Here is a 14,046-nt window from a genome sequence, read left to right as displayed (position 1 = left end):
CTTAGTTGTTCATATAGGCTTTAGGGGAAGGTATGCGGCAGTACAAATAAGGAAATGGAAGTACCTTACCATTATGAAGCTCTACTGGGAAGATTTTATCTGAAGTTCTCTATGTTCTCGTGTAAACTTTGATATGAAATATATAACTGGGCAAAAAGAAAACTTCTGTGGTATTTCTTTTGGGCAACACTGTAAGGATATGTCTTGAGGAAACTTATAGATAGGTTAAAAGAACAAACACTGAAAACACCCTGACAGTGAATTGTTCATAGAACTTACACATTTTCTTAACCACATCCTTTCCTGTTGCTGGTCTGCTGCATGCAGATCCTGACTGCTCTCTATCATCTCTGTATTTGCTTTTAAATATTCTGAAATGTGTCTGACAAGGCGTTGTAGGGAGAAGTATTTGACTTTCAGGGGAAGAGACTCTGGAAATCACTCAGCTTTGGCACTGAACTCTTTTAAGTGAATGAAACTAGTTGAAGCTTGACCTGTGATTTGCAATGTTAGGCCAAGGCCAAGCACCTAAATGAAGAATTCGTATTAGAATCTTGAAGTGAAATTCTTGAACTTAAAAAAAAAAAAAAAAAAAAAATTACAACCCATGCCCCACCCACTCAAGCTGGCAAGTTTGTTATCTTCTGGTACCTGGCTGCTCCATCTGAAAAGGTAATACAATTTTCTTCTGGTCTGATGTTACTAACCGGAAATTGTGAACTGGAACTTAGATAGTGAAGCTGGTGAAGATTCATGATTTGGAACAGAATCCAGATCAATCAGCCTGCTTGGGGATAATAAAATAGTGGTGTAAAATACTAGCTGGGATGGAAACCTGGTGTAAAGAGAAGTTGTAATTTCCAGCATTTCTCAAGGAGTACTTACACTTTAAAAAGAGAACTTTCTGCAAATTGGAGCCTTGAGTATGAACATTCAGATCCAGAGTTGTACCTTTCCAAGATGTGGGGAATTGGACTTTGATTTATGACTGTTGTGTTTGGCACAGAGGTGATCAACCAAACTACCAAGGAACAGTAGCAGTTGAGTCTGCTGCAGGTTTTACTAACTAAACTATCACTGTTGTCTAATGTGTGCAAGAATCTTCTTATTTCAAAACAAGAAAAATTAAATTAATACTTAGTTGCTCTTGAATTTTGTTATTAAATAGACTGAAGTTCTGTGACTTTTGAATGACTGGCATTCTTGAGTGATGTATTTTAGAAGTGAAGTGCTTTATCTGGCGGTGTATGCAAATTTAAATAGTTTGTAGTTGGCCACTGAAACATGTCTAGGTAGCATAAAATTGTTGAAGTCTATGAAGCAACTTAACAATGCGGTCTCATTGAAGTAAGGAAGAGGAGCATATAGGCTGACTGAGTGCAGCGACACTAGCTGGCATTTTGTTGGATTTCTTGAGTATGTGAGAAGTGTCCTGGCATGTTTATTTGCCTTAAGCAGTCTGGAAAACAAATTTGTTTTTTCTAAAAAGCATCTTTGCCAGCAGTGTCGCAGAAAGTGTAAGTGGAGGAAGCACAAGCAGTGTGGAGTAGGAAACTGTCCCATTATACACAATCAGGGCTTTTTTTCTCCCTTTTTAGGCAGCTTTGGCAGTGTCTAAGGGCTTTGAAACTAAGAGCTTTCTACAGAGTACAAGACTGTTTAGCTTGGGGAGGACCGTGGCTGTATTTATGTATCCCAGCCCGGCAAGATGCTCAGGAGAGGTGCTGACTATGACCTTCACTTTTTTTCCCTGACTTAACCTTTAGAAATTGCAATGCAGTTACTGCTTGCCTGTAAATCAGGAAAGCCTTGCAAGGCGTGTTTCTGCCCCACAAAGCTTTCAGAATGGAAAAATAAATGTTTGTTTTAAAATGCTTTCTCATCAGTTTTCCGAGTCCTTGTCACTGAAGGTGACTTTCAGTGCTTGGCTTGAGATTTCTTCCTGCTTAAATTGTGTTAATGAGGGTCTTTGATAAATCTGCCAGAATTTGATACACCATGCCATGATAGTGTTGATTGCCTGGAAGCACAGATGCATCATACATGTGCAGAGAGCAGGGGGTAGCCGAGTGAAAGAGCTGGACTCCCAATGTGGATAGCAGCCTCCTCATTCATTTGTTATTTTGCTTTTAGATTTTTAAGTTGAAGATCCTGCTTGCCTGCTTACTGGAACAGAAATAACACAGGCACGTGAGCCTGCATCTAAACACCAGGTGTAATCCAGTACTTCTGTGCTGCAGATCAACAGGTTTCTTTTGGTAAAGATTTTGAAAGCCACATTCTTGGGAATTTCGTTATTAAAAATAAAACATTTTTTGTCCTGCAGCTAAGCAGATTTGAAGTTTAATCCATGGCCAAAAAGACAGGTGCATCTGTGAAGAAATCCAGATATACCTGTTGAGTGGAGATTGCTGAGTGAAAGTAAGGCTTTAGCTGTTAGAGGCATGAATGGGCTGTAGGACTTAAGTCAGTGTCTAGTTTCTGTTGGAATAGGTTGGATTTTGCCTAAATGCTGTCTGGCAACTTAGAGTGGGTGGAGAAGATCCCAACTGCTTGATGTTGTGGTGTCAACGTTTTCTAGGTGGTGGGTTCGTATCGGCAAGGCAACCGTGTCACCAGAGAGATAGGTGACATCTATGGCTTTTCTTGCCTGCCAGGTCCCTGCAGGCTGCGTGACAGGAGGTGAAAATAGGGTTGTGCCTTTGCTCCATCCTCTTCAGAAATGAAATGAACTGCTCCCAGGAGCGCTAGGCCTGAAGAAAATGTAGTTTGCCACATTTGCCATTTGTAGTGGCCACACACCAAATGTGGTCAAGGCGCAAGGGTGGGGGAAGGGAACATGGCCCAGGCTTAGGCAGATTCTGGCCACAATGTGGTTGGTAGGTAACCAGCTGTTGGGCTTTTCTGGTGATCCCTTTGCTTGCTGGTGATCCTTAACAAAGTGAGACCCTTTATAGAAGAGAGCTAAGGGTTGCTTAGTTCTCAGTAATGATGCCCAGCTGCTTAACCAGTTAAATCTAATAGGAAGAGGCAGACAGCAGCATTTGGTTTCCCCACTTACATTTTAAAACAAGACAAATGTTTTTTCAAGTAATTTTGCTGTAAATGGGTGGCTTCCTTTTCCTGTGTTCTGTCCGAGTGTATAACCCCAACCTGATCATGCATGAAGGATGTGTTGATTTTTGCAGACTTGCAGTACGGGCTGGATGCTCTGCATACAAAATGCTTGTTAATCTTCCAAGTGGAACTGCCATGTCCTGAGCTTCTGTGTTTCTGGTGGATTTATGTGTATCAGGTTAATGAGCTTCTCTGTGGACAAATTTTAAAGAACTTTTTTCAGATGGTTGTGTGTCACTTCCTGGTATGAAACTAGCACGTGGTGACACTTGCATAGACTGCCTCCAGTGTTACCGTTGCAGCTGTGGCATAATACCTACAAGCGTAAGCACATATTTGTCCTGCTTAACTTACAGAAAGTTTTATTTGGGAACTGATGTGGGGGTTTACACATGCAGGCACACAAGCACATAAGTGTTTTCATATTGAGGAGTTCTAATTCTTCTAATTGATGGTAGACTCTGCTTTTCTGTTACGCATTCCTGTTTGCTCAATGTTTTATTAGGAACGCATCTGATAAAACCACTTGTATTAAACCCACATAATAAAAATGCACAATAATAGGTTTTCCTATTTAAATCGCAACTGTCATGGTTTGTGGTACTGTCAATCTGTCATCTTTAATTTAGACCACGTGACAGGAGCAGCCATGTTGTGAGTGCCTGCTTCTTGTGGTTTGTAGCAAACGGTGCAAATACCGGAAGGTTGAAGATATGCATCCATTTCATTTAAAATCCTATTTAAAGGTGCATTTTTCTACCATTTTCCAGGCAATTCAAAAATCCCTCCAGCCTTCAGTGCCTTCATCCCAGTTCATGTTAGAGGACGGGAGACTTAGACTGGTCCACGAGTGGTGTATCTTCAGTTAGCGGGTCACCTGCAGAGCAAAGTGTCGTGGGATGTTGGGCATGGCGGGCACAGCTGGTTCCTTCCGGTGTCTCATAACCCTTGGGCCCAGCTTGTGGGCTTCCCCCTTACTCGTCAAAATTACTTGTTTAGAAATTGCTTGAATGAGATTGTAATTTTGAATTTTAAAAATGAGGGTGTTTTTGTTTGTTACTTTTATTAATTGGTGGCTTAAGGGGTTGTGTCTTCAAGCATTTGTGCTGCCAGCCCCAAGCCTCCTGGACTTGTCACTTGACCTCTGTCTCCTGGACCTTCCTTTCCTCTGTGCTCCTGTAAAAGTTGTGAAGGTGTACAAACCAGAGAGCTTCTTTAAAATGTTTGGGTATATGGTGAGGTTTGAGACTTTCCTTCTGTTCAGTTGTCAGTGAAACCTCTGTTTATTTAGTGATGCCTCAGTCTTATCTAAATAACTTTTTTGATCTTGAGGAGTAGATTTTTTTTTTTAGAGAGCGCTGTAGTTTTCATTATATTTGTGCGCAAGAGAAAGACCAAACATCAAAAAACTGAAAAAGCTCCTGATCGAGAGTTGTGTTCAGGGATTTTTTTTTTTATATATATATTCAGACAGGAATTTGTTTCAGTTACCTGATTAGTGTTACAAAAAAAATCTCCTTTTTAATTTTCAATATGATCCTTGGATAGAATTTCTTTCTGTAAATTTTTCATAAACAAGTTTCGCCAAACAAACAAGTGCTATAATGTGCAGCGTGTGGTACTGACAGCTCTGTCGTCTTTAGGGTAGAAATGTCTTTAAACACCAAATTCGCCTGTTATGGTGTGATTCTACTCAGGTGTGGGTTTTTTCCTTGAGGACTCTGCTTCCCCTTCCTGCTTTTCCCTGCTGTAGGTCAGGCCGTTTGGGTTGTAGTGTCTCAAGTACCTCCCTCTCTCTAGATGTTTTGCCTTTTTCGTTCGTTTCTCTTGAGGGCCATAAGCGCGTGTGGCCGTGGGTTTTCTGGCAGCTCGCTCCTTCCCTGAGCCCAGGTAAGCTCAGCCCAGGTAAGCTGAGGCCTGCTCCCTCCCGGGGTGTTGGCCCTGTCCCCTGCCGTGGGGCTCGCCTGCCTCTGGGCCGCTCGTGGCTGCCTTTGGGGAGGAGGCAGCAGGTGGGTCCGGCCTCCTCTGGTGCTCCCCTTCCACGTCCCCCGAGATGTCTCGGGAGGCGGCAGCAGCAGGAGAGATCCAGCTGACCTCCTCGCCTAAGCCTTCTGGGCAGAAAATGTTTGAAAACTGCAACAAATGTATTTTTTCTGAATAAAAATGTGCCTTGATTCTTACAAATGTTCGTCTCCATGCTTGTTAGGTCAAAAGATGTTTTGGCAGCTCAACTGGCTAAAACTGAGCTTACCTGGTAAATGGAAAAGAATAAATCTGTCGTCTTTGGGGGGGGGACCTCCCACTGCCTCCAAGAGCAACTTTCTGCGGCTCCTCCAAGTTCTCAGCTCTGGAGCTAGGACAGCTGTAGTCAGTATTCAAGCTTATCTGATCCAGGATTAAGAAAAAAATACAGTAACAAATGAAGAAGAAATGGGATATTGCTTGTTGAGGGGGAATTGTTTACTTTTGCCTGTGGAATTAATAAGTGCTGTGGTAATTCAAAGTGTAGGCTGTGCTGGCCTTACGCGTCTTGTGCGAAGGGTCCCCTCTGAAGTGAGCCAAGGTGCTGGATGAAGTTGGTTACACAACATACTCAGAAATCCAAATCATCTTTTTTTCGAGCTATATTCTGTTTTCAGAAGAGCTTTTAGCTTCCTTGTCTGTGAGGAGGCAGGACTGCCAGAGTGGCAGCGTGTGCTGTGGCTTGGCCGCAGGTTAAGAGGACCCTGAGGTCAGTGGCATTAAGGGCTCTCTGGGCAGCCAGTTACAGCCAAGGTGATAGGATAAAAGCTCCAGAATGGTGTCTGAGGGCCCTGTCCTGCTAATGCTATGTTCTTGTAACAGACTACTAGCTCCACTGTGCCAAAAGATGAGCAGGTCTTGTGTCGCAAGGAGGAGTTGTTCTGTGTCTTGTGTGCTTTTGAAAACCTCATCCAAGTCCTGCAATTACACTGCTTACGGCCGTTGAAGAAATTGCTTCTCCTTTGCTGTGGCCAGTGGGTGCACCTTGGGAAGGGTCGTGGAAGTCTGCTATATGACCAAAGCTGTCTCTTCCTGGCCGTAGAACCTGGGTCACTGCACGACAGTGGTATGGCAGCGTGCTGCCTACATGAGCTTTCACGTGGAACTAAGAACTGTAAACTGACCCTTCTGCTTGGCCAGCTTCTCTCTACTGTACATTTCTTCCCTTTTAGCTTCCTGGTTTGTTGTGGTGACCTTGTCTAAAAAGGCTAAGCATCCAGCTTCCTTCAGGATCCAATTCTGCGTCAGCATCTGCTCAGAGAGTACTGAAGGCAAAGTACTCTCTAAGTTCAAGCCCAGGTGCTATTTACACTTCTCCAACTTGCTGTGTTGCTGAAGACCCATACTGTCAAACTGTATGGGTATGGCATCTGCACTCCTGTATCTGAGTATCAGTAAAATGGAATATTTACTACAGATTTTACTTTAAAAGCTTGTTACATTTTTCTGTGTTCTCTTTTTTTTTTTTCATGATTTATTATAGTGCCAATTGGTATATAAAAGCCTTTGCTGCTGTGAAGGCTTGTTCATGTCAGTGCCAATTTTGGTTATCTGTACTTCAGTTTGCTTGGACCCTGGTACATAAATACTGTGTCTGATGTTATCTGCTGCCAAGGCAGTTTTCTCTCATCTCTGGAATATCTATGTATTCTGGCATATTTATACACATAGCACTGTTTTCACTAGAGAGGTGCTTTGGGATGGTTGTGCATTTAAAAAAAAAAAAAAGAAAAGCTCTTTGACATACATGTGGAAACTTTGGCAGATATATTTTAAAAATAAATATTGGATCAGTTCCTCTCTTATTTCCTCGTCAATGCCTGAATTCAGTATTTGGCACTGGAAGAGCTGTTAATGGCTTAATTAACAGCCCAAGCAGAGCTCTGGGAGGCAGGTGTTTGGATTATGTAGGAGTTTGCTGATAAGAGCCTTTATTAGAGGGGAAGCGCAAGGCTTTTTGATCTATGGTAGTGGCAGATAAAGGTTTTCAGGTTCCTTTTTTTGCAACATATTAGGGTGTACACAGAGAATCTGAAAGTGCACATTCATATTAAATTATTTGCAGTTTTTTTCCTGTGTTTTATTTTTTATTTTAGAAATAAAATTGCTTCAGGTACAATTTTGATTTACTTCCTTTAAAATCAGACAAAAACTTTAGGCTTCTTTACCTAAAATCTTTCCACCAACTTTTTTCCCATCTTACTTATATCTTTACCTATGTTTATATTTTTTGTCTCCTGAAGACCAGTAGAATTAGAGCCCAGTGGAGCTGTTTTTTGTGACATAATGGGTATATGAGAAAGATCTAGTTAGATGATACAGGTATAATAAAAGTGCGGTGCTTCTTTTTTCCCTTTCACTTCAATGTATAATAGATCTGGGTTTTGCAGTTTGCACAGTGATCATTGATCAAGTGTTAACACCCTCCTCTTGTTATAAAACTTCAAAGCCAAGGAAGGCATGGTAGTCTTTCCTAGGCTTCCTTTATTTGAATAAGAGAATGCCCTTATTATCAGAGACTGCCTTGATCTAGTGTGCACAAACTAAATATGCTCTTTGCTTCAGGGAAATATAAACAAGGAGGGGAGCTGCCCAGAGCTGCTGTGTGGGTTAACCTAAAGTGGGTTACTTTGTGGCATGCAGGAAGACTTCCAAGTTATACATAGGTGCAAAAGTAACGAGCTTATTCTATCATGAATTAACGTGTATGTATCCTGTATAATTATGTCAGCGCGTTTAATGGGTAAATTTTTATGGGATTTCCTAATGGTGCGTCACTGAGATGCTGAGGCTTAGCACCAAGTAAACTAGTAATACCTTATTTTCTTTTTCCTCTTTTAATAGAGATCCTCGACCAACCAACCAACGCGTGAACAAGCACGTAAATAATGACACCTATCTTCGGATTCAAAACCTGACCATCCTAGTCAGAAACATTAAGACTTACTATCAGGTGAGATTTCTGCTCTCTGCTCATTATCTGTGGTGATTGCTATAATGTTTCAGCTAGTGCAGGGGCTGGTGGCTCAAAAGGAAGCTTGCTACAGGAAATGGAGAGGAAATTATGTTTGTGTACAAGTACTTTCAGCCATGCTTTCCTTATGAAATGACAATATGGCTACTTTCTGTATCACTCATGGCTGGAGGCTGCTTCCTTGCCCACTCTTTTAAAGAAGAAATCATGCTTAAAGCCTGTGATAGCCCTTGGAGATACATGTAACAAAAAGGCTTTTTTGTGGTGGATTTGTGGGGTGTATATGTGAAGGGTTTGCTGAAATTGGAATAATGATTTTGGGTATAAAACTTGTTTAAAACAAGTAACCTTCTTTTAAAGGGGCTGCCAGCAAATAGGTCATTAGGAAGAAATGTCTTTAATGCTAGAATATAAATGTCAAATTGATATGTGATATAGTATTAATTAGAAAAAATAAATTTGTGCTTATCTTGAACGTAGACTTATGCTGTGTACCTGTTTTTAGGTATTGAAACGGTTGTTTGTTCTGAACAGCTTCTCTAAGACTTAAATGCAAGAATGACCACAAATTCTCACAAATAGTGCACTTAAGCAACATCCTTGAACTGACAGTCAGTGTTCCTCTGCTGTATTGGTGCTCCCGTAAAACCAGAGTGGTGACAGCTGAGCACTTTTGCAGACCTAGATACATGTGGATGCTGCTGAAAAGCCATAGGAGTGAATTCAATTACTCTAAATAGAATTTCTGTATACACAGTGGTGTATATTTAGACTCCTTACTGAGAGGGGTACTGTTCTACCGTTTCCTTTTACATATCTTTTGCCAGATTTGAATGCTGTGCAGTATAAACCAGGTTGAAACCGCTGAGGACCATTAAAATGCTCCCATGAATATTTGTCTCAATCATATAATGGACAAAACAACTAAACTGTAGGAGTTGATGTCATTGTGCTCATCCTGGACACCTCATCCTTTTTGTACATATAGTAGAGACTGTGTATTGGTTTTGTCTTCAAAATACAGAAGAGGTATAATGGTTAGCCACTTCTGATGCCTTTTGATGCCGTTCTTTTCCAGAGCTTGCCTACTGCTCTTCCATGTTACTGCCACTACTCTGCTTTGGGACTTGCTTAGGGAAGCCTAAAAGAGAGGGGCTTTTTTTTTAAGTCAGATGGGGTGGATGACTCATCCATGCAAGCTGCAGCGGTCTGCTAGAAAAATGAAGAGTGTAGCCTGGGTTTGAGATGATGTAGGAGAGTATCATGTATTTCTGAAGGCAGCTGACCTGTGTCTTGATTGTTGAGAACTAGAGATGCTGATGCAGTGTGATGTCATTCTTGAGACTTGTGATTTCTAAGGGGAAATTCCATTTGGTCATAACTAGAGGCTGAAGGTTTTTTTGGTTTCTCTGTTACCCATTGAACAGTGTAAGTGTATATGGAGTCTACAAGCAAAAAGGATCATGATTAAGGACAGGGACAGGACTAGTCTTTCTCTCCTTACCCCCACAGGATTTACAGTCTAAGAGTCTGGTCCTTCAGATGTTGAAACACTAAAGCTTTTTATTCATGCAGGTTCTTTGTCTTGGAGCTGATAATCTGACCTCTTTTAAGAGTACCTGAAGAGAGATCAGAGTCAGGAAGAAAGTGATTCAGAATCATGTGATATGTTGCTTGGTGTCTTGTTGACCTAGCTGTTGAGCTGTGCAATCGTAATCCAATAAAGCTAGCAACAACTAAAATAGGTTAAACCACAGAGTTTTCAATGGGAAACGGGAGTTGAGGCTTGCAGTAGAAGGCATAACGGCCTTCAACTCTGTAGTCTGGGAGGAGTTAAGGCCATCTATGCTGTAACAGAGATCTGTGTGTGATTGATGCCGACTGTAACGTTGTGTCTGTACTGATGTCTCTGTTAGATGCTTGGAAAGTTTGTGTTCTGGGATCTAAGTAGCTTTTACTAGTTTTTTCAACATGCAGCCAAATGGATGCTTTGGAATATATTAAATATTGTTAGGCTTCTTCTCTCCTGAATATTAGAGATTTTTAAAAATAGGTTGAAGTTGCAGGCATTGTTTGATGAAGTAGTATTAATACATTATCTTAAGCTAAAATGAGGGCAGTGTCTTACTAACTGAAAACATGCAATCAAATTTGGTTGCAGACTGGAAGTTGGGGGGGAAAGTTCCTGACAAACAATAGGAACATGAATTTGCTGCTTCCTCAAGAGAAACAAAAGCTCTAAAAATACAGTGTTGGCCTTGACATTTGACATTCGACATTCCCTTTCATTTAGTGGACCCAAGTCCAGTTTATGGATGTTACTGAATTTGGTAGACCAGGTCTCCTAGAATGAGGAAAATGCCACCTCATGCTTTATTGAAGGACATTGGTAGGTATGAAAGAATACGTGCCCCCCTCTGCACTGGGCAGAAGCGACCAAGAATATTATGTGAATTCATGGTACTGTAAACTGTATCTGAGGAAGGTGACATAAGTGGCTACTAAAATTAACTCTGATATTCAGAAGCTAGTTGACATTTCAGATCATGTAACTGTATAGTGTATCTATATCTAATATCAGATTTCTCATGTATTTTTATAGCTAATCTCTTTGTTAAAGCAAAATTCTCATTAATACAGGTAATATTACTTAAGAAAACAAGTATAGGTCTAATCCAGAAGCATGAATCCAGGTATTCCCCAGTGTTGGGGCTTTCCTCATCTTTTAGGCTGAAGGTCTGTGCTGGGAATGACTGTGGACAAACCAGGTTATTGGTGGAATTTGACTTTGATTTGAGCCATAAAGATCAGATGGAGAAGCCTTTTTCCAGTTCAAATAACATCTCATTTTTAGGAGCTGGCTAACTGAATTTGTTTATTAACAACATTGGGAAGACTGGCCTTCTCACAACTTTCAGCTGCATAAAACTGGATTGCTGATGGCTACTAGGAAAAAAACCATTGTGTCAAAACTCTTAAAATGGAGGTTTTGGTGTGGTGGTTTTTTTTTTTTTTTTTTTTTTTTAATATTTGGGTATGTAATATTTGTTAATGGTGGTAGCAGGCAACATCTCTGCATTTCCCAGTCTGAGCAGTTGCACTTTTGCAGGTCTGTTGCTAGCTTGAGAGGGCCTCTTCTGAAACCAGGCAAATGACTCATTTTGCTGTGGGATTTCATGAGCATTCAAGAGAATCTGTCATTAATTGCATTTAATAACTCTTACAGCACTGGTTCATTGTAGAAACGGCTGGTCATAAAACTTCTGGATTTGGTGCTGTATCTTGGAAAAGGACTGAGCATGGCAGAATGTGTTCATTGCTCATAGTGTGAGTTTTATTACTTTAAAGAGAGACTTTATTATAAGTCTCTTCTTGCTCTGACTGAGTTTGGACACTTGGCTGTCTTTTAAACTGGAATTCAAAACGGTTTTGTAGGGAATAGTTTAGTACAGAGAATTACAGGCTACTGTCTGTAACTGCAGTGAGGATGTTGATTAAAGGAATCAATAGAGGACTGAGTGTATTGGAGAAAAGATGATCATCCATTTCTCACTGGTGCAGGTGTTGTGCATTCTGGTCAAAGGGTGAAGTTTTTACCCCATACTACTGCTAACCAGTGTGTATGGAACAGATTGACCTCCAGCTGCAGTCTGCTGCCTTGTGTTGATAACACAGTTGGGAATGTTGGTCCTTAAGCTGACACTGGATAGCCCAGTGCAGCACAGATGAAATTATCTTGCTATTCCTGAGCTTTGCCTTCACTTTGAAAGGCTTCTATTGGGAGCTCCACTAAGACTTGTCTACAGGTCCAATGTAATGGGCTTGAATACAGTTCAGGTGTGAGTACTGCAAGACTGAATGATGTTTGGCTTCACTGAAATAAGCACTCTTGACCCTTGTTGACAGTGAGTTGTTATGGCTTTAATTCCCTGGGCCCTTGTGCTTCTTTTCCAAATGGTGATTAATCCCAGCTGTGGCAATTAGCCTCATAGTGGTGTGGCACTATCCTCGTTTCTGGCAGTTTGTTGCCAATGTTTAAATGCCCCCCAAACAAATAAAAAGCAAAAAAAGGAACAAAACTCCCCTTAAGCTGCAACAACCTATGCAGAGCTATTATTGTTGCTGGTTCTGTCACTTGTGATGATGGAAGAAGAAAGCTAGAAAACTTGAGGGGTGTTGGCCTATCCCTTTGCCATGCTGTAGGGGGATACTTAAATCCTGCAGGTGCTAGTATTTGAAGTGTCCATGTAAGAGTAGCTGCCCTGATGTCTGCAACACTTGGAGAATGTGCTCAGACCTATACAGTTTTGGAAGAGGCTTTAGGCAGGCTGGCAGGGGAAGCTTGCAGTGGCTTTGCTATCATCCTTCTCATGTGTCAACCCTTGGGTTTAGGGTTTTTTCTAAGGAACTAAAAATCAATTTGATACCAGTTTATAAAAAAGTAAATTTATGTAAGGATCTGTTTTGGTGTCAGCTAGTCTCCTGACCTTCAAAAAAGCCAGTAATCACTCCAACAGTAAATACTGCACTCAAGAAAAAATTCCTACTGCTTACATGAAAAACTTGAGGTTGAGAGAGAGAAGAAAAAAGATTGTGATCATCTCTTGGCTAGTCCCTGCATGGTTATTATGGCCACATCTGGAGAGTATGGATGAGAAATGCTGCAGTGTGGTCATGGCTGTATTTTTGTTTCCTGTATTTCCTGCAGTTAAGGCCACTGAATATGTAGCAGCTTGCTTCATGTTTCTAAATGGGCTGGAAAGATCTCTTAATTAAAAAAAGAAAAAATTGTACTAAGAGACAGTTCTGAAACCAGTTGTGACTGGCTTGTGCAGCGTCAATATGAAACTCGTAACACTTAGCATTTACATTAAAGTGGGGATGCAGGGCAGTAAGGATGAAACCACTCTTTAGAGACTTTGTATTGCCACAAATCCTACCCTCCCCACCTAAACTCACTTAGCAGGCTCAGAGATAATGGTGAGCAAGGATGACTTTAAGGGCATGTTTCTCCTGACCTGTGTCATTCTCCTTTTACTTGGCTGCTTTGTATTTCTGTAAAACAAGTACAAGCAGCAGGTTTTTTTCAGGCACGTTAAAGGTAGTTAGCTGCCTGTGAGTGTGGCTGCTGCCGTGAGCAGTTTGGCTCTGGGGCTGCAGTAAGTGCTGTGATTCTAACTGCCGGAAAAGAAAGAACGAACGAACGTTTTTGTCTTCAAGCTGGGGCAAAAGCTGGTTCTCCTGGTGAGTCAGCAAAGGTCTTTCAATACCAGTAGCTTCCAGATCAATAAACAACTCCTGTTTCTGTGGTTGAAGCATTGAGTCAGGTTTAGAGCTCTTGACTGGACTGCAAAAAGGAATTCAAACTTGGAGCTCCAGATTTGGGCACAAGTTGTGAACTGGCAACTGTACTCAAGCTATAAATAAAGTTCTGGAAGTAGCAATGTCCTCTTCTGTGAGTTGAAATCTTTCCCTGCTAGGCAGGCTAATTCTAGTGGGCAAGTAATCCAGTCTTTAGCAAAGTAAACTCCAAAATGCTAGAAATGCACATAAATGTGCACACCCTGAAGTCAAAAACCATTCCTCTGTTCTGAGGGAGAGAGTTTCTACTCACAATGGCCTACTGAATTAGGTGATAAAACTAAAGTTATTTTTTTGCTAGCCGTGTCCATTTGGTGTGTTAAACTACAGTATGCCTGGGTGACTGCTCTCCTTTGATTTTTTTTTTTTCTGTTCCCTAGAAATCTTAATTTAGCATCTTGGCTTAAGGGGGGACCGTTCCTCATTTTGAGCTTTAAATTCCAAGATTATTAACCAAAAATGGCAGCTTTCTTGAGCAAGATACCAGAAACTTCAACAGATAATTTCTTTCTAATTCATATACTTTGCTGATCTCATGCACTCTTAAGAGTATGTTCTTCTGTTTCTGTACA

At 41.1% G+C, this 14,046-nt stretch overlaps 1 protein-coding gene across 1 annotated transcript in view; it reads left to right on the top strand.

The window, feature by feature from the left end:
- Nucleotides 1–7,983: 7,983 nt before the first annotated feature.
- CCDC88C (coiled-coil domain containing 88C) overlaps nt 7,984–14,046 on the top strand; it is a gene marked incomplete at its 5' end in the record, with an annotated part of 87,411 nt that continues 81,348 nt past the window's right edge. The window contains one exon of the mRNA XM_010292595.1: nt 7,984–8,092. Coding sequence (XP_010290897.1) covers nt 7,984–8,092 — 109 coding nt within the window. The remainder of the gene's footprint in view (nt 8,093–14,046) is intronic.

Source organism: Phaethon lepturus, unplaced genomic scaffold, assembly GCF_000687285.1.
Source record: "Phaethon lepturus isolate BGI_N335 unplaced genomic scaffold, ASM68728v1 scaffold10278, whole genome shotgun sequence".
Taxonomy (NCBI): domain Eukaryota; kingdom Metazoa; phylum Chordata; class Aves; order Phaethontiformes; family Phaethontidae; genus Phaethon; species Phaethon lepturus.
The sequence above is the reverse complement of the archived record's forward strand: the minus strand, read 5'-3'. Positions and strand labels throughout refer to the sequence as shown.